The sequence below is a fragment of the Vulpes vulpes genome, chromosome 10 (assembly GCF_048418805.1).
Source record: "Vulpes vulpes isolate BD-2025 chromosome 10, VulVul3, whole genome shotgun sequence".
NCBI lineage: Eukaryota > Metazoa > Chordata > Mammalia > Carnivora > Canidae > Vulpes > Vulpes vulpes.
In genome coordinates, this window is record NC_132789.1 from 67,319,965 (window position 1) to 67,341,544 (window position 21,580).

Here is a 21,580-nt window from a genome sequence, read left to right on the forward strand (position 1 = left end):
GTCCTTCTCATCATTCAGGATTCCATGAGACTACCACCTGCTCAAAGCAACCTTCCCAGGTGACCTGTCTTAAGTAGCTCCAAACCTTCTCATATCAGTTTTATTCCCACTGACACTTTTCATCAGAAATTATCCTCATTACCCAATTAGTTTACTCTTTTATCACCTGTCCCTGCTGACAAGAATGTCAATGGTGTGAGGATGTGAATTATGTTATTCTGTTCTTCACTTTTGCCTCCAGTTCCCTGAGCTGCCCCTCACTCACGGTGCATGCTCCTTCACATTTGTGGATTGCATGTGGTGCAAACTGCCACTGGAGTGCCCACACAGAATTCAAATCCTCTTATATAGGACAGACCATGATGGTTACAGTACAAACTTGGCTTTATGAACTGGGGTACAGATGAGCTCTGGATAATGTAGGATTCAATTCTCAGCAGATGGCGTCCATATTCACACAACGGAATTACAACATCACCCACCAGTTTTGCTTATAATTTATCTCCTGCACTCGAGTTTGAGCACCATAAGGCTGGTACTTTCAGAGCCTCACTGTTTTGTCCAGAATGGACACAGCACTGCTGAGCACAGAGAAGCCTCTCATAAATATTTTTTAAATGAATGAATACAGGATAAACAGAAGACTTTTACTCATCAGCAATTGGCCATAAACCATTGTCACACTTTTCCCTCTAGGGTCCAATTACTGCTAAATCCTAACAACAAGTGTGAGTAATGTTGCAACCTTCTCTTAATTACTTGAAATAGGATGTTAGCTACATGCTTTTTGGGTTTAACTTTTAACCATTTTCTCCGTGCCTTTTTAAAAGAAAATTTTTTAAAGATTTTATTTATTTATTTATTCATGAGAGACACAGAGAGAGAGGCAGAGAGACAGAGGGAGAAGCAGGTTCCTACAGGGAGCCCAACGGGGGACTTGATCCCTGGACCAGGATCATGCCCTGAGCTAAAGGCAGACACTTAACCACCCAGGCATCACTTCTCTGTGCCTTTAAATACTTCTCTGGCTCCATGAAAATGGTAAATCAGAATATAAAACCAAGGATAGACTATAAGCTCCATGAAGCACAGCAACAAGGTAATCTTTTTTCACTATTATATTCCTAGCTCTTCCCAAAGCACTGGTTGACTTACTAGTCATCGCTACTAAAGCAGGCAAAAAAAAAAAAAAAAAAAGTTCATAGAACTGATGTGGTTTTTGTCATCCGGATCCATTCCTAGTTTGACTAAAGAACAAAAATGTTACCTTTTCTTCAGAGTAACAGAGGCATGCTATTACTGCTCCCCTCTCACAGGACCTGGATGCAAGAAACAGAAAGTTGCATGCCAGATTGCTGCCCCAAAATAGGCTTTAGTTGTGTCTATTAATGTGAAAATGCAATAATAAGTGACAAGACAAGCTCTTTTATTTCAATTTTTCACCATGATACTCATGAAATTATACTTAACCTTCTCCATAATACCACTATATAGGAACAGACTCCAAATTCAGTAGAGAAAGAAGATGTACAACAGAAATTAAAAAGAAGACCTTTTACAATATATAAGGATGTGACTATTGGCACTGCAGATTTTTAGAATTTTTAAAAGGGTTCTGAGATAACAATCTCAAAGTAAATGTAAACTACTTTGTGTATTAAAATTCTCCCTCAAGTTGGACTTGGAAGCTTACTTGATAATATTCCCTAGTTTAAAAAAAAAAATACGAAAAATGTACTTTAAAACCTCAAGTTCTTACTCTAAATAATGCCAGAAGGAGGAAAAAAAAAAAAAAGGAACTTTCTCCTTGGGTCAGGAAAGAGGGTGAGTGGGTAGCCATTGCAAGATGATCCTTTGGGCTTCTTTTCAAAGCAGCTGCTTTGCGGAGGAATCAAAGGAGGATGGCGGAATAAATGTAAACAGAGGGACTGCTTGGGTAGCACAGAGGTTCTCTCACCATAGGGGGGAGAATGGGGATCTACTTCCTCAGGAAGTGAAGAGAGGCCTGTGTGAGCAGGGCATCCAGCTAAATGAAATTTAAAAGATATGCTTCAGCTGCTGTAGGATTTAAGTGCCAAGTCTGCACAAATAATTTTGCACATCTATTTCATTGTTAAATTTTTGTATGTTATCTCTCATTTATGGTACTTTTTTGAGCTTTCATTTGCAAATTAGGGCAGGAGATAGACTTTGCTCTTTGCGACACAGTAATTATTCAAAACCTCAGAAGTTTTATAGGTTCCAGAAATGTTAACTTTTTCATTCTACACCCCAAACTGAGCTTGATTAACGAAAAGGAAGGGGAGAAAAATGAAAATAGACCATGCTACAACACTGCCTAACTTTAACACTTCAGAACTTAGATACAGTGAAATACTACTCAGCCGTTAAAAATGAAATCCTACCATTTGCAACAACATGGATGGAAGTAGAGGACATTATACGAAGTGAAATAAGTCAGAGAAAGACAATTATCATATGATCTCATACGTGGAACTTAAGAAACAAAACAGGATCATAGGGGAAGGGGGGGTAATAAAACAAACGAAATCAGAGAGGGAGACAATCCTGTAAGAGACTCAATCATAAGCAACAAACTGAGGGTTGCTGGAGAGGAGCAGGTGGGGGGTGGGGTAAACTGGGTGATAGACATTAAGGAGGGCGTGATGTAATGAGCACTGGGTATTATATAAGACTGATGAATCACGGACCTCTGCCTCTGAAACCAGTAATACATTATATGTTAATTAATTGAATTTAAATTTAAAAGAACCTTCAGAACTTGGAAAACTTGGCATCAAAAGAGTTTTAGGAATTTTTTAAAGTACACAATCTATATATTGCTACTCTATCACTGTAAAGCATTTGTATTACCGCTCTAGGTCACTAACATGGTGGGTTCTCATCACAGATGTCTGAAAACATCACTTATTAATCCTTCTCTAACCTTCCTCCACACATAAATAGATCTTTGATCTTAAGTTTTGAAGCATCATTTTTTTGCTAAATTCCTTAATTGCACCTGTCTTCAATCCTTAAACACTCAAACTGAACTATCTAAAATTTCTATTGTCACATTTCTGTCTTCCTTCACTTTCTTAAATAGACGTTATACACATCAGTATCTAAATCTATAGGACACCCTGTCTTTGCCTACTGCACTATTAACTAGCACAGACTATGAAAAGAAAATCTAAAAGGAAGCATCTTAAATGCAGGTAAGCCGTGGAAGAGCCTACTTATTATATTTACAATAGTCTTATTCATTATTATATATGAAGAAAAATACCCTATGTAGGCAATACAAGATGATGACATATATTGGTATGAAGCAAACAAAGGCTTAGGGCAAAGAGACCAGGTGTGAAGACTGTCTAGATGTTAAGATGTTGAGTAACTTGCTCAACCTCTCCAAACTCACATTTCTCTTCTGCAAAAAGGCATATCCACAATACCACTCTCATAGATGGAGAGAATTGGGGGAGATACACTGTGTATTTTCTTTGTCAGCAACTGTATTAGGTCTAAAACATTTTCTGGATCTTAAACCTTCTATATATCTTGAATTAGCAGACACTTGCTGTCACTTGCCATTCAACCTATAATACTATTTCCTTAAAGATTGCCAGCAACTTGCCCATGACCCCCTTTTTACAGAATTCATGGTCCAAAAAATTTTTTTTAATTAAAAAAAAAAATCCATGGTCTCCATTCTCTTACACAAGCCTAAGTGGCCCATTTCTCTCTCCAAATAGAATTACGTTTGAACACTGTATGTTCATGCACGCCAGTGTTGCACGGACAATTACATGTTATTTCTTATTGACATCTATACATAATAGTAATGTTCTAAAGTTCCTCCTGCCTTCCAAATCACTTTCCTTCTATCAACTGAGATCAGCAGGCATAAAAAATGAGAAATACCAGATCTACACTTAGAATGCTGATAGGTGTTCAGAATGCTACAGTTTGGTCTGAACCAACTAATCATGATTTGGTTCAGAAAATCTTCAAGATTTAAGTTCTGAGTCACTACCTGGAAATACCAATATGAGGCAATTTAGCCAGGTAGACAGGTAAATAAGAAGATAATTTCACTATGGTATTTTCATACTATATGATTTTATTTATTTTAAAGACTTATTTATTTGAGACAGAGAGAGAGAGAGAGAGAGAGAGAGAGAGAGAGAACAAGTGGTGGGCATAGAGGCAGAGGAAGGGGGAGAAGCAGATTCCCCACTGAGCAGGGAGCCCAATGCAGGGCTCCATCCACGACCCTGGAATCATGACCTGAGCCAAAGGCAGATGCTTAACCAACTGAGCCACCCAAATGACCAGTCTCGGATTTTTTTTTTAATTTATTTATTTGTGAGAGCGAGCGAGCAAGTGGGTGAGCTGGGAGTGGGGGGGCAAAGTGAGAGGGGAGAGGAAGAACCTCAAGCAGAGTCCCTTGGACTCTGGAGCTCCATCTCATGGCCCCTCAGATCATGACCTGAGCTGAAACTAAGAGTCAGATGCTCAATGAACTGAGCCACACAGGTGCCCGATTTTTTTTTTTTTTTTTTTAATGCTGTGGAAGCTTAGGGTAAAGTCACTAACACAAGACCAGTGGGAGTTGAAGTATAAAGGCAAACAAACATCACAGAGGGCTTCTGAGGAGAGAGAACATCTCAGCTAGACAAACGGAAGATGGAATAGCCCATGGCACCCTCAAGACCAAGGGCAATGTGGTGGGTCCATCACCATACCACTGCACGGTGTTATTAGAGGTTACCACTTAGAGTGGGGGGAATAAGCAACAAACAAGTCAGAGAAGCTTGTAGAAGGTGTTGAGGGTTTGGATTTTATCCTGCTCATAATGAAAAGTCAGGGGAAGATTTTAACCAGGGTAGTTACATAGTGAGACTTCCTCTAATCATTCTAGATTGTGTGCATTAAAACCTTTAAAGCTGCAGAAATCACCACTTGTTTTGTTGGATAATGAAATGGACACGGACTAAAATGCTAACGCTACATAACTGAATTCAGGACATGATCTCCCATGTTAGCAAACTCTTATTCTGATGTTCCTACAGAACCCCCCAAATGCCAGGACAAAAATTTTCAGGGAAAGCTGCAAACTAAGTTCCCTCATACTCCAGTTCTCCTCCTAAACTACTTACCAAAATAATATATGCCAGTGTTTCCATTCCATTCTCCTTTGGGTTTAGGGATCCCTGGTGGCTCAGTGATTGAGGACCTGCCTTCAGCCCAGGGCGTGATCCTGGAGTCCTAGGATCGAGTCCCAAATCAGGCTCCCAGCATGGACCCTGCTTCTCCCTCTGCCTGTGTCTCTGCCTCTTTCTGTGTCTCTCATGAATAAATAAATAAAATCTTTAAAAAATAAAATAAATTTCACTCCTTGGTTTCACAGTCTTGGTTCAAGTTTTTGTGCTAGATCTACTCTGAATGAACTCAAAATTACTTCACACATTTCTGGATTGGTAGTTTAATCACAGAGGTAGCAATGATCAAAGATTCAGTCAAGAAACCTCTAGAAATGGCCTTAAGATAATAGGATGTCAGAACATAGGACTGTTTGTGGTCTTTTACAAGTGCTTTGAACAAGTCAGCACTCCATCAAAAGGTACATAACAGTGTCATGTTCTGTCAAAGGATGTAACACTTGTTTACCTAAAGTAATCTGACTGATAGAAGTCACTTGCATCTGTTTGATTGACACAAAACTTGAAAAGACAAACCTGGACAATCAAGCCCTTACTCCTGAAACACAATTACCTATAAGAAAATCTGAGGGATGGGGATCCCTGGGTGGCACAGCAGTTTAGTGCCTGCCCTTTGGCCCAGGGCACGATCCTGGAGACCCGGGATCGAATCCCATCTCAGGCTCCCGGTGCATGGAGCCTGCTTCTCCCTCTGCCTAGGTCTCTGCCTCTCTCTCTCTCTGTGTGTGTGACTATCATAAATAAAAAAAATAAAAAAAATAAAATCTGAGGGATGCCTGAGTGGCTCAGTGGTTGAGCGTCCGCCCTTGGCTTAGGTCATAATCCCTGGTTCCTGGGATCAAGCCTGCTTCTCCCTCTGCCTATGTCTCTGCCTCTCTCTGTGTGTCTCTCATGAATAAATAAAATCTTAAAAAAATAATAAAATAAAAAATAAAATCTGAATTCATACTGAAAACACCCCCAAACTGATTCCAACACACTTCTTAAATTCAACACATGCAAAAAAAAAAAAAAAAAAAAAAAAGCTTTGAATGTAAAAATGCATTTTGCTTAAAAGCAGTTAGCATTTACCTAGGTATTTGGCATGGTACTAGTCCTTTGCATGTACTGGCTCATTCATCCTCACAGCCACCTGAGGAATGAGACACTATTATAAACTTCATTTTACAAATGAGAAAATCAGAGTGCTACAAGAATTAAGTGACTCAAAGTATCCAATCTGAAAAGCTGACCAGATCGAGGAGTCTCCAAAGCTATCAATACATCCTATATGTAAAGTTGTTTGAGGCTCATTCTGGAAGACATTAATAAACACAAAGCTCTTAAGAATTTGTGAAGTTTGAATCTTTTAATCACTCAAGGCTTAGAATTAAATAATATGACCTTAGGCCCCGGAGTAGAACAGTGCAGTCTTCAGAGCTCTGCTCTAATAATTACCTCTCTCTCACACACACACACACACACCAGCTTGTGAGATAGGCAAGATGTATGTCAGCATCCTTAGTTACAAGAAGGATGCTGAATGTGATCCAGATCCCTTACTAATCTTAGTTCACCATTACAAAATCCCATTTCCCATAATCACTCATTATTTCTGCTTTTCAATGACAATATTTAAAATTATTATAGCCAGCACACAAATGGAACAAAACGAAACAGTATATAGTCTGATGTATACTGCTCTTTTGATGGTAAAATACAGCCCCACAGATTATGGATACCACCGATCAAACATCAGTTCTGGGTCAGCCAACTTCCATATATTATCTCATTTAATCTTTATATTCTTCCAACTGCATACTATTACCCTTATTACCCCATTATACAGATGGGAACCCTAAGGCCTAGAGAAAGAAAGTTGATAACATGCACATGGTCTTGGTTAATAACAGAGCTAGGACTTGGGCCTCCTCTAACTCCAAAGTCTGTGGTCCTAAACGTGTCTTTGAGGCCAGTGAGTCAAGCCCTTTGCACAAACATATAATTTTGTCCTTAACAGTATAGTAGGAAAATATGTGTTAACCCTGAAAATTATTTAAAATAGTACAATTTTGTGAGTGACAACCACAAAGCAGATAAACAGCATACTATTTCTAAGTTAAAAAAAATAAGGAAGGGGGAAAACAAGGAAAGGATAGGGGTAGCGGGAAGAAAAAAGTAGGAGAGAGGCAAAAAGGAAGGAAAGCTGCTAAGCATTATTCTTTTATGGAAAAGAAAATCTGGGTAAGAAAAGGTTAAGAAAAGTTAAATAATTTGCCTAAGATTCGCCCTCCATAAGCTAGAGTCAAAAGCCAAAGGGAAAGCATAGGTGCTCTGACACAAAAGCTCTTTCCATTCTCCCTTGACAAGTGGCTACATTTCTGCTGATGCTGAAAACACCAGCTCTTCCGAGACAGGGAAAAGTGGGAAATCCACTCACCAATTCATGGAAAGGACTCATGTTCTGTCCCACCAGTTCCAGGGACAGCATACATAGAGTTTAGAAATGTAGACTCTGGTTCCTGACTGCCTGGTTCATAAAGCAGCTCTACCTTGTACTAGCTCCGTGACCTTGGGCATATGATAGAAGTAACTTTGCTCATAGGTAAACTATCTTGTGATTATAATTATGCACATTTAGCTCTTTTTTTCCATTTTTGTTAAAGTAGGGAATGAAAACAATCAAATTATTCAAAAGTAAAGTGAATCTGAAGCCTGACTTATCTGGATGAATGGCTTCAACTTTCCCTTTCATGCTGACAGTGGAGACTTTGCAATAAAGGTCCCTTGATGAGAGAAGTCATTGATATTGGTAAATTTACCATTTGTTTAATACTCATGATAATAGCAAATGTTTATTTAGTATTTCCAATGTGTTGGGCATTGAACTAAGGACTTTTTGTGGATAATTTAATCTTTATAACCACCTTTGAGCAATGTACTATTGGTCTCCCTGTCTGGCAGATGGGGAAACTGAGACTCAGGATTATATACTTAGTCAAGCAAAGCAGGCCATCTAACTGGTGTCTGGTTCATCATACCTCTGTTCTCAAATGATTCCTTCTAGCTGACACTTTCACTTCCAATAAAGTGTTGCTAAGTTACATAGTGATACTGCTGATAAGGGTACTCTGACAGTTATTTGTTTAAACAATCATGACATCAATGTAGAAAATGATTTTTACTATCCATGCATTTGGACTGAGCTGACAAGGAAGTACAAGGCAAAGGTCACAACTTAAATGGCTGGTAGTTTTAAAAGCCAGACATAGGCATAAGGGTATTATAATTAAATAGTTTTCTAATCTGATCATAGCTACTTAAAATTGTCTTCAAAAATAGCATGAAAGAAGGTCAGAGCAAATTGATGAAAGTAATCCCTGATGCATCATTTTCCCCCAAGAAGTTTTTTTTTTTGAAACACAATTTTAAAATATCTTTAAAATGTGCCCCCTGCCAAAAACAGTATCATTTTCTTTGAAAGACACCAAGGATTTGGCAGTAATTCTTAATACTGCCTCCTCTCAGTCTTGCTCGTATAAGATTAGAAGACATCATTCACACACAAACACAAGCTCAAGCCTTTCAGATCGCATGTATACTTAAATACGACTGCATTCTATTGCAGTGATTCAGAGGAATTTAGACTTCAGAATTAGGCTTGGTTTGAAAAGAAGCTCTTCCACTTACTTGCAATAATTTCTTTTAATCTTGGGCAAATTTTCTTAATCTCTCTGAACTTCAGGTTCCTTATTTGTTTAAAAAAAAAAAATCAGTATCTCCTTAACATTTTCTTTCTTTCTTTTTTTTCTAGAATCAAATGAGATATACCTGTGCAGTCTGTGGCACAGTGCCTCATCCATGGTGAGCAGCCAAGTATTAATTTATTAACTAGCTATTCTTCTCTTCTTAAGCCGCTTGTCTTTTGGCCTGTTTTGTATAACCGTTTCCTTTTTCAGAAAGGGAAGAAAGCTTAAGGAGATCAAAATGGGGGAAAATTTTGTTGAATTTACTAAGAGTGCTTATAAGGGTTAAAGAAAGTAGATAATATATGTAAATAAGGTTAAGGCATAAATCTCTAAGGATTATTTTAATTCATTTATTCAGAATACAAGCCTTATAGCCACAGCCAGGTATCGCTAATAAATTTATTTCTTACAGCATGTGGACTTGCCGTAATGTTCCATGATTCACAATTCTAGCAGAAAATGAAATGATTATTTACTAAGTGTAAGTCACTGTCCCATTAGACACTATTTTACTTAATCATCACATCAATACTATAACAGGTAGTTATTTCTGCACCCATTTTAAAGATCAGGAAAGTAAAGGTCAGAGAGAAACACTACAAATCATACTGACGGTAAATCGCAGAACTAATAATATACTTGATCTAGAACTCAATCCAGTGTTTTCTATTTTCTTGCATGGTCTCCAGTTTTAGCTAGTAAATGATATTTGCATATTCACTGAAAATTTATGCTGTAAATATTTAACTAGCCCTTCCAGTCATCAACCAAACATGTTTGTATAATAAACTCAGGACAGTAGTTATAATTTGCCTTCTGCTTAAAAAAAAAAAAAAAAAAAAAGCTTCTAACAACAATATCAGCACCTAACAACCTGAATTAGGTATCTATTCATTCCGCAACATTCAATATGTATTTACTCAGCATCTAGTACAAGCTGCTCTGCTAGGCAACTAGAGTCATGAAATTTTTCTTGTCCACATTAATATCACTGGCAGCTGTTTTAATATCTGAATTGGATTTCTTTTTTTGATTCAAGGTTCCTATAAACAGAATGTGTATCTTTGAGGTACTTAATAATAAGCCTCACGGATACACTGTGGTTGTGCCACTTAAGTCTCTTCGGGTGTTAGTCTTGGCAATAACCACTTGGAGTTGGTAGAGGAAAGATTTTATCTTAGTTTCCTTACCTGTGAAATGGGATTTGGAAAAAAAAAAAAAAAGTACCTACCTCCCAGAAGAAAACGTCTATGAATTAATTAATCTTGGAACAGTTTTCCACTAAGTGCCATTTGGCATGATCTTAGTATCAGGGTAATCTGATTTTATAAAACAGTGATGGAAGCTATTTAAAATGGCTACACGTTTAAATGTCAAACAGTTGACACATAACTACAGTAAATTTCCTTTCTTCGAGCTGAATAATTTATGTGTGACATTTGTATAGAAGTACAAACAATGGTCAGATCAGTTTGGGATTTAAAAGTGTACTGAATTGTTCAGGAGTACACAGATCCAAGTTTCAAATCGATGGGGGGGGGGGATGTCTACTATTTTCTAAATATTGTTTAGATATAGTACTATGGTCATGGAACATTATAAACAAACATGTGCTAAAATCTTAAAAATATTTTCCTGGGCAGGGGTTAAAAAATGAAAAACTTTAAAGATTAAAAAAAAAAAAAAAGTCGGTTACAATTGTCACAAAGACAAGGATTATAGAAAACCTATTTTGTAGCCCTGTGCTTTTCTACATAGAATTTATTTCATCTAATATTAAAAACATTTTGCTAATAACCTCCTTTTCATTTTTCTGAATGTCTTCTAGCTTCTTTTGTATTTCTGTATTTCAGTGCCCATTTTGGACCACCTGGAGGCAGAAAGGACCAGCCAGCCACCCCCCACTACTGTGATAATTTCTCTAACAAGCAGTGGAATAACATGTTGTTGGTCCATCCTCTACTTTAACAGAACACATCAGAGAGGTCTGGGCAGGGCCAGATAAATAGAACAGTTTTCTAAAATCACCAGAAGATCCAAACTAAAGCAATTACAGGACATTTTAGTTGATCATCAAAAACATAAATCCCTAATGTGTTGGCTATTTCAGAAGCAATAAATTGTAGGTTCACACAGAACCATAATTAATGATGTGTGACTGCCAAGGCTTGTTTTGCAATCCTTGGGTTTTCAAGATCACATTAGAAACCGTTTCATATGAAACCTCTCCAACCCTTCCTCCCTCTGCCCTCATATGAAGGTCTGCAGTGCATATAAATTTTGATAGCTATCCATATGGACAATACATCCCAGGAGGGGGTCAAGGCCTTTAGAACACAACCCACTTTTTCAGCAATGCTCTTCTTGGAAATCAAGGAATCTGGGTGTTTCCACAAGGCAGTTGCTTAGGAGGGCACTAAGAAAGGAACTCCAAGGGAGCAGTAGAAAACTCAGTGTAAGAAGGACTCTCACAGTAGACAGCCTCTATTAAATTGTCATTTCTATCAGTGGGCTGGTTACCCTACCATTCAAATGCTTGCATTAGGAGAAACAAGCCAATTATGAGAAGAGTTTTGGTCTTAGAGTTTAGTCAAGGCACTTAGATGGAAAGGTCACTGGCTTCACAGATTCTGCATCAAGGTAAAAAGGAGGCAAAAATCCTCAGCAGCCACAGGGCTTTTGTTCAGAAGATGAACTTCCTTTGGCCCCTGGAAGGGCAACAGAGGGTATGTAGAGGAGACAAACACAAAGCCCCCCTCTGGGCCATGCTCTTTGGAGGAAAATTATGCACGGGGATACCTTTTCTGCAAAGGTGAAAGAGGCTGAGGCTTGCCTTTTCAAGTGAGTGCTGACGGTGGGTTTGCTCTTGCTCTCGCCTTTACACCCTTTTCCATGGGAGCAAGGCATTCTTTGCAAGGCAACTGCCAGATTTTTTGAGCTGCTGTCTGTGCACCAGGAACAAAGAAAAGGCACCCTAACTGCCCCCATTGAGATGGCATTCTAATCAGAGCTCTCAAAACCCTAAGGCAACAGCTACACCTGCAAAGTCAAGTGCTGAATTCCTGCATCCAGGTAACTGGAATATAGCTACCGCTACTTGTTTAACTGTCTGGATCACTGCCTTTTGTTTTGTTTATTTTAGTAGGTGGCTCACTTGACTCTGTGGGCATTTAGAGGAGAAGAGCATTACTGTCATCGTCAAGACTCTCTTTTCTGAGGAACCTATGGTCTCTTGTCTGGAGGAGAGGGCCAACTGATCTTCGAATATTCTCATGCCAACAACAAGAAAAGGACTGTCATGGTTTCTGACTGCTAAGGAAAAAAACTACTGCTGGCTACTAGCTTGCCCCAACCCTCAGCAAATGTCAGTTTTAGAGAGAAGCTAAGGAAAGGAGGCAGGTGAGAGATCATATTAGATCTGCAAAAAGCCAGGGCAAGAAAAGACTCTGCCAAGTGTCATCTATGGGAACTGTCTTTTCCCTGAAGCAAAAGGGCTGTTCCCTTTTTCTTCAGCTTCTGTGCATCCAACTATAGACCCCTCCCCTCCTATCTTCTCAGGATTAACTCTAGGGTGCAATTCACAGATACTACCACCACTCAGAGACTTGCCTGTGACTTGCCCATGACTTGTCCAAGACTACTAAGACTCAGCAATTGGGTTCTGGAGCCAGAGCCACACATACGACCCATTCTTTTGATTCTGCCCACTAATACTTCTGCTGCATGACCAGCTGCTCTCCATTTCTACTCCCTACACACAGATGCTGGAGACTACTGGGGAAGCAAAGTGAAGCAAATATTGGGAGGCATTCATTACCTTTTGTAAACTGACCTCCTTTGGCTGTCTGACCTTGCCTTAAGATTCTTCCTCCCCTAGAGAATGTAAAGATTAGAAGAAAGAACCTCTTCAACCATGGATATTGCTAACATAGGAAGTGTAAGTGTCATTCTTATTATAGAGAAATATCGTAGTAGGTGAAATGGCTAAAAGTACAACAGTCTATACTTAAATTTCTTTCATTTCTCCCCACTGGCTGGTTCATGATCATAAAATAATGATTATAATTTGTATTCACACCAACCCAAAGCAATGGCTACATAAATCTCAGAATCAAAGGAAGCTTAAATGCCATGAGGTTCAAACCTCTATCTTACTAGTATCTTAGAGAATTTTACTGCAAGGCACTTAGAAATTCCCTACTCCTACTTTCTCACTTTACAGTTGAGGAAACCAAGGTTTGAGGAGATTAAAATGCCTTTCCAAAGTCATACAACTTAGTATCTGGACTAGTAAAAGAACTCCATCCCCTAATATCCAAGTCAATGTGGCAGCCTAGAAAAATAGTAAAATGTAGCCAAAAGAAAGAGAGCTACATAAAGAACAGTCTTTCTTTAGATGACACACATTGTGATTTTAAAAAAAGAACCATGAGGCCTAATTATAAGAAAATCACTCATCCCTGCCCATCTCCCTTTTTTCTGGACAGAAGGAAATAGGTAGAGATGAAATAATGACAATTTTATCAAACTCCTAACCCTTTAAGCAATTTTTAGTATACACATACTTAAGTGAAAAGACAAAAACATCTTGCTGCATCTATAAATCAGTAAGGCTACAGTCAATGGTTTCTATGAGACAAAGTCTATACAAAATAATTGAAAACAGCATAGATTATAAAAGCATCCGGTGTTCCAAAATTGGTTTCATAAACTGTTCTGACTACACAGGTGACTAACACCAAAAAAAAAAAGAAAACAAAAAAGTCTCTTAGAGCTGCTCATGATTCATGTACTAGGAAACATAGATAAAATCATTCCTCAGATTTATATCCAAATTTATATCCAAATTTACACCCTAATTTACAAAAGGGAACACTAAGGTAATCAAGAAGAGAAAAAAAAAAAAAAACTCACAAACTTGCATAATGAAAAAAAAAAAAAGTCATGGCATGTTGCCTGGTAAAGACACCCTGCAGAAATGAATGCATGGCCCCCCTTAGAAAATCAAGTATCTTTAGTCTACAATAAATTCTCCGAATCATACCAGGGGAACTTAGAAAGCAAGAGTGTGGAAATATGGAAGTGAATCAGACATGGTAGTAATATTTCCAGTTTCTTTTTTTATCTTTAATTCTTATAGTATTCAGTTTTATCTTTAAAGAATAGCTTTAAAAGATTTAACATCTCTCATGCTACATAGAGCCTTTTTCACATAATCCAAGTTTGATGTGTATTAATTATAGTCTATAAGCAGGTAACAACCTATAATGGGAGACACTGAATCCATAGATTCAGATTTATAAAAACTTGGTCTCTCTGCTTTGCTGGTTAAAGATCATTTGCAATAGTTTTTCTATGGCTTGTAAGTTGCCGGCAAGGCAATTCTCTTCTTGGGGACAATAAATTCTAACTACAGTAAACTAAACCATTGTGCTGGGATAAAGGCCTATATAATTTTGTTTAGTCCTTTAAATCATCAAAAGAGAAGAATCTTTATAACTAATTGATAATCATACAGATTATAAAATGGAAATCCTAAGAAGTTTAACCATTTGCCTGAGGGTCATTTGTCTTACAGTGGTAAAAGAAAAATCAGAATTAAGTTTTCAAAAGCAAGAGCCTAGAATCTTTCCATTATAGCTTAGGTAACTCCCAAGACATGGATGGAGAAGGCACGTGCAGTGGGGTTTAATGGACCACGCAAGAAACTTTCCCTGCAATATTCTGACTAGCTATTTGGGCAGTGATTTTTTTTTTTTAATGTTAATTTATGGTGATGGAAGAATTTTAATCACTCATCATTAAAGAAAAAATGTGACTCAGAATTGCTATCTTCAAATCAGAGGAGTTAGACATAAATAAAATTTAGCAATTTTAATTGGTTTGGCTCAGGCCCTCAGATTTCCATATGGTTACTTTCCTTGTTTTATATTAAATGTAATTGACTTAGCACTTGACTTTTAAAGTCTTGGCAAAATGTATCAATTAAGAGCTATATAAATTAGAATTATTTAAAGCACGCATTCCAAATTGAGTGACTTTAAGGACAAAATTTAAAAACGCTCTTTTCACAAATGTTAATTTTTTTCTATAAATTTGTGTCATCACTCAGATGACAAATTTCATAAAGACAAAAGAGGATATTTTCTTTGGAATAACATAAGCTAACAAGCATTCTATTTGTTTCTTTTCTGAGAATTAGTGTGTACCTAAAATGGCCTTTCTATACTGTTTACAAAATGAATTTTTCCAGTCTTAGTATTTCTAAAACTGACAGCAGTCATGAAAACTCTCACAAACCATCTCAAAACCAAAATATAAGTATAACATCGATAAACATGGCACCAGGCCCATTAAACTGACAGCACTTTTCTAACTGGTCTTGCCAAACATGCTGCACAATTGTTATTTAATATACCACTGTATCAGAGCATCACATTGAAAAAAAAAACACACAATTGCACATTGAAATAGATGTTCTTTCTAAGCTAGAGCCACAGTTCTCTTCTGAAACTATAAAACCACACAATATGAATAAAATACAATCAGAAATCCGAAAAAATGCAAAGCACATTCATTTCTGTAGGCTCCTGATTCAATTTACTGTTACAATTGCTCCCAAAGACTATTGCCCGTGTAATTACTTCCCAAATACTTAAGTCCATCACACACACTAAATAAATGACGGAATCATTTATCAAACCCCAAGTGGTTGTTGATAGAATTTCCACACTTGGCTTGAGTGAGAAGCCAGAACACTTGGTGTCCCTGAGATTCTTGGAGAGCTTATAATTCAAGCTAAAATTTATTATTATTATTACTACTATTAAATTCTCGTTTTGTATCTTGGGTAATGGAAACCTACTGAACCCCTTGCCTTACGATGGAACTCTGGTATTCATGTCATTTTTTTTTTTTTTAAGATTTTGTTTATTTATACGAGAGAAAGAGAATGAGCAGGGTAAGGGACAGGGAGAAGGAGACTCCCCGCTGAGCAGGGAGCCGGAGGCTGGATCCTCGGACCCAGGGATCACGACCTGAGCCAAAGGCAGATGCTGCACCTTCAGAGCCACCCAGGCTCCCTTGATGCCATCCTTCTAAGTGATTATTTAAACTGTTGAACATGAATAGACGCTCCTCTCTGGCAAGGATAACACTAGGTGCAGTAGAACAAATGACCTTACTTATTAATGTCTAATTTCTCTAGGCTATTCCTCATCCACCTAGAATTGCACAGCACATTTCTTTCTAACTTTTGGATTAGGAAATTTAACAACATGAAGGAGGAGGAGGATCTAATCCCCCTTCCCTATTTCCAAGATTTTATTGATTTCCTACTATTTCCAAGTGTATTCTTTTGCAGTGGCAAGAATGTGGAATTGCTAGAAGTATCCTTAAAGGAAACCTTGAAGGTCATTGGATCCCAGGCTATGAATGCCTTCATTCAACAAGGGCACTGCCCTCCTTTGCTTGCAAACCCTTTAACATCAGCAAGATCCCCCAAGGGCTTGCACTTTAACTTGGTTGGAGCAGGTCACATTTCTAAAATACTTAGCAGTCTCAAATGTCCCTGGTCAGCAGCACAGAGTCACTAACGCCACAGCGTTTCAGGCTAGATCGACCTCTTTCTAGTTTTCAATGGAATTATTCCATGTAATCCGATTTACACAGTCATTTAATCAAAGTGAGAAAGGAGATTACGGAGCTCACGTTTGTTTTGCAAAGCAAGGGTGCAAGGATCATCAATCCTACTGACTCTCAAAATGACACGATAGTACATCGTCTCCCTTTGGAGTGTTGGACATTAACCTGATCTATCTCCCGTGTTCTTGTTTAAATAGGAAGGTTTCGCCGCCGCCCCCGCCCCGCCCTAACTAGAAGGTAGCGGTTTCTCCACCAGCTCTCATCACTACCATCCACGTGAGAAGATGCTACAATAACCAGGAATTACTTCCCCTCCCTTATTATTCCACAAAGCAGAAAGCTTGTGCAAGTCAAATAATGACATTAAAACTTTTCTTTCCGTGCCAGTTTTTAACATTTGTATTTCAACAGCACGGTGTGGTGATTCGAGGTGTGGTGTTCAGTGCTTTGCCTCTGAATTAACCTGCTCACCAGACGAGCCTGTGCTCCGCTCCTTAGTCTTGGGCAGCTGCCCTGGGGACGGCACAAACGTCCTTTCTGCCAAGCAACGTCCCTTCCCCCGGCCCTTCCCACACCTGTGCATCGGGCTGGGTTCTTCCTACTTCCTTCTGACTGTGCACATTTCCCAGGCCTACACATCAATCTAAAATAGGATACAAAGCAATTCATTCAGTAAAGCATTTTCAGCACATGGATGCCACTCTAAAAACTGATGATCCGGCCAAATTCTCAATCCGCCCCCCCACTTCCACCCCTGGGAATTGCATTCTCGGATGGATCCTCTGGGGGGGGTGAAAGGGCAGCGTCGCCCAACTCAGCGCGGATACACAGGCAAATCCCTAAGGGGAGAAGTGGGGAGAGGAAAGGACTGCGACGGAGAGAGGCACCGTGGGTGGGGGTCCCGTGGCAGCCTTTTCCAAACCAGAAGCCAGATATTTGCTTCAAGGGGTGGGGGTGGGGGGGGGGCGAGTCTACTATTCCCCCTGGGCGGTGCTTTACCCACCGCGTTTAGGTACTGTGCACAATTTAGATGCGCAGGGAATCGCCTCGCTGTCATTGGAGGTGCCTGTTTAAAACGCAAAACAACAGAAAACTTTTCTCTCTCCTGTGATGGAAGAAGGTGGGTGCAGTGTGGCGGTGGTCGCCCATCCACGGCTCCCTGGAAACCCCGGCGGAGCCGCACGCCGGGCGGAGACCGCCGCGCCAAGTTTCCCGGCCGGCCGGGCAGGTTCCCGCCGCCCCGAGCCCGGGAGCCCCGCCGCCCCGAGCCCCGGAGCCCCGCCGCCCCCGCAGCGCCCCCGCAGCGCCCCCGCAGCGCCCCCGCAGCCCCGCCGCGCCCCCGAGCCCCGGGGCGCCCGCTGCGGGTGCACACTACCCTGGGGTCGGGAGGGCGCGAGCCCGGGCGCCCGGAGCGGCTCTGTAATCTCCCGGGACCCACGGGAGACCGTCCCCCGCGCGGATGCCTCCACGTGATAACCTGCGCTCCCCGGCCAAAGAGCAGATCCTTCCATTTACAGGACCCGCGGCTCCCGGCTGACAGCTCCCAACTTTGCGGCGGCGGCTCCCGACGGGACAGCGGCCGGGTCTCCGCGCTCCCGCTCCTCCCCCGAGGCCCCCCAGGCCCCCCAGGCCCCCCAGGCCCCCCAGCGCCCCCTGGGTCGGCCGGCGGGCGCAGCCCCACGCGCCGGGGCCGGGAGAGGCGGCCTGCCCCGGGGCGCCGCGCCCTTCCAGGGGAGCCGGCGAGCCCTCGGCGCCCCACTCACTTGTGCCTTCTTCATAAGGAAAGGCAGCGCTGTGATCCAGCCCAGGCAGCGGTGTGGCGACTCGGCTCAGACGCTCCGGAGCTGCAGCATATTGCGCGAGCGGCGGCGGCAGGTAGTCCCCGCATCGGGCAGCCGAGCGCAGCGCCCCCTCCGCGGCCGTGCTCCGCGGCGCTCCCGGTCCCGGTCCCGGTCCCGGCGCAAGGCGGCGAGAGAAGCCCGGGCCGGCGCGCCGCCAGCACTTTTATACCGGCCCCTCCCGCCCGCTCGGACACGCCTCCTTCCCTTCCGGAGCCCCGGGGAAGCCAGACGCGGCGGGGCGCGGCAGGGCGGCCGGAGCGCGGCCAAGGCCCCCGAAGTTGAACAAGTCGGGCTGAGCGCGTCCCCTCGCGCGGGCGCCGGGGGTGAAGCTCCTGCAGCCGCGTGCAGGGCGCGGCGAGTCCCCGCTCGGCCTCGGAGCTCCGCCCGGGCTCACCTGGCACCGCCCGGGGACAGGCGCGCGCCCGCTGGCCTGGGCGCTCCCCGGACCCTGAGGCCGCAGGAGCTCCCTGGGCGCCTACCAAACAGCTCACCCCGCCCCTCCCCGGAGGGCGGGGGGGTGGGGGGCGCTCAAGGGGGTCTATAGTTAGGCCATTGTCTTGTTCCCTGTTGTTGTTTTCTTTTTTTAACATTTAAGTGAATGAATGAATGTTCATCATTAAAAAAACGTTGACTCGGGGTTAAGTTTTGCTAAGGAAGATGCTATTTTCAGAATGGTTTACTGCTCCTTCTTCAGAAATTACCGTCGAAACGGAAGGCATGGTTTATTAAACGTGCAGGTCGACAGCAGCAAATGTTCCAAAGGTGTTATTTGTTAGAGAAATCGGGAAGATAATGCAAAAACAGTGATGACACAACACCATTGTGGGATGCTCTTAATTACATACCACGTGCCATGCAAAGGACTATTTCCTAGAGTATCTTGTTAAATCTTTTCCTCAAATCTAGTGTACAGATCCTATCATTTTTATTCCCATTTTACGGATGATGAAGCAGAGGCTTAGATCAATTTGCCCAAACCACAGCTAGTAAATGGTACAGTCTGATTTGAATCCAGAGCCCTCTGGCTACATAATCTTAAAAAATACTTAAAACAAGTATTTTATTGTCTCTCCAAAACCCTTCTATATATGTTCTTATAACTGGAGACCATTAAAAAGAATTGTACTAATTTTTTTAAAAAAAAAGGTTAACCAGATATAACATCAATAATTTTTTGGAACAATAATAACGTATAAATTTAGGAATTTTTTTTTTAGTGAGAGTAGGATTCCAAATCTGCATTAATTAGTGCAGTGTGCCTTTGTTAAAAAATATATATGTCAGGGATCCCTGGGTGGCGCAGCGGTTTGATGCCTGCCTTTGGCCCAGGGCGCGATCCTGGAGACCGGGGATCGAATCCCACGTCGGGCTCCCGGTGCATGGAGCCTGCTTCTCCCTCTGCCTGTGTCTCTGCTTCTCTCTCTCTCACTGTGTGCCTATCATAAATAAATAAAATTTAAAAATATATATATATATATGTCAGACTTACAACCGTAAGAGAACAAGAAATTAGGTAATATTTGAGGCTCGCTGTATTAGTTCTCTATGACTGTTATAACAAATAACCACAAACATAATGGCTTAAAACAACACAAATGTATTATCTTACAGTTTGGAGGTCAGAAGTCCAAGATGGATTTCACTAGGCTAAGTGTTGGCACTGCTGCATTTCTTCTATAAAGAAGCTCTAGGGGAGAATTCCTTGTCTTGTCTTGCCTTTTTCAGCTTCTAGAAGCTATCCACATTCTTTGGCTCATGGCCTCCTTCATCTTCAAAGTTGGTAAAGGTGAGTTGAGTTCTCCTATTAAACCACTCTGATTTTCCCTCCCCTCTCTCCCTCTTCTACTTCTAAGGTCCTTGTGGTTATATTACACCCACTTAGATAATCCAGGAAACTGCCTCTTTTAAAGTTAGCTGATTAACAATATTAACTCTATCTGCAATCATAATTCCCCTTTGCCATGTAATATAATATATTCACAGGTCCAAGAAATAGGATGTTGACATCTTGTGGGGGGGTGGTTCATTATTCTGTCTACCACATTCACTTAAGAGTAAACATGTTTGGGACTTGGAAATGTGGACTTGATAGGACACTGTGCGTCCTTCAGAAAGTGTTTTGCTCCATGTGACTGGAACTCCCAATTGGAAGACTATTTCCCTGTCTATAGTTATGAACATAATAAATTATGAACAAATGAGAAAAAGGATCACAAGAAAAGTTTGCAGTATTAAACGATTGTTTTTACTTTCAATCAGAATGGTACTGCAAACTATTTTAAGCAATAGTGGAAAGAAGCCTGAAAACAAAAGTATGACAGTATTGGTAAATCATTTAATTAATAACTCCTCCCTGGTAATCCCAATTTTAACCAGCCCTTAGGGATAATTTTGCTATGTCAAAGTCTTCCAAACACTTACATATATATATTATGCATAAGGGATTTACACTTCTAAAATGTATTACTATACTCTGATAGAAAGGGAAATGAGTATGAGAGGGGTTGTTTCTGATTCTGCTGCAGGCTCTAGGAGCTTGCCTCCAAGCATGGGTATAGCAGTATGATATGCATAGCTATAAAGGTTCCCAGGATGATTTTAGGTGGTACACAGATCAATTTTTTTTTGTTTTATCAAATGAGCATAAATTAAATATATATATTTAAATGTATACATATATAATATGCATATATATATCACTTCAAACAGATGATTCCAAGTTGTTTCTTAGAAAAAAGTTAAAAGGCTAATTTAAAGACAGTTTAATGTATATTTTTGTTTTGTTTTATTGGAGTTCAATTTGCCAACATATAGCATAACACCCAGTGCTCATCCCATCAAGTGCCCCCCTCAGTGCCTGTCACCCAGTCACCCCCACCCCCTGTCCACCTCCCTTTCCACCACCCCCTGTTCGTTTCCCAGAGTTAGGAATCTCTCATGTTCTGTCTCCCTTTCTGATATTTCCCACTCATTTTTTCTCCTTTCCCCTTTATTCCCTTTCACTCTTTTTTATATTCCCCAAATGAATGAGACCATATCATGTTTGTCCTTCTCCGATTGACTTCTCTCACTCAGCATAGTACCCTCCAGTTCCATCCACATCGAAGCAAATGGTGGGTATTTGTCGTTTCTAATGGCTGAG

The 21,580-nt window shown here is 40.8% G+C and overlaps 1 protein-coding gene across 2 annotated transcripts in view; it reads right to left on the minus strand.

Annotated features, from left to right (window-relative positions):
• The window catches only part of KITLG (KIT ligand), an 86,143-nt gene extending 67,255 nt beyond the window's left edge, over positions 1–18,888 (minus strand). For both annotated transcript variants that reach the window (XM_025992202.2, XM_025992201.2), the window contains exon 1: positions 18,361–18,888. In XM_025992202.2, coding sequence (XP_025847987.1) covers positions 18,361–18,375 — 15 coding nt within the window. In that variant the 5' untranslated portion in view covers positions 18,376–18,888. The remainder of the gene's footprint in view (positions 1–18,360) is intronic.
• Between the last annotated feature and the right edge of the window lie 2,692 nt (positions 18,889–21,580).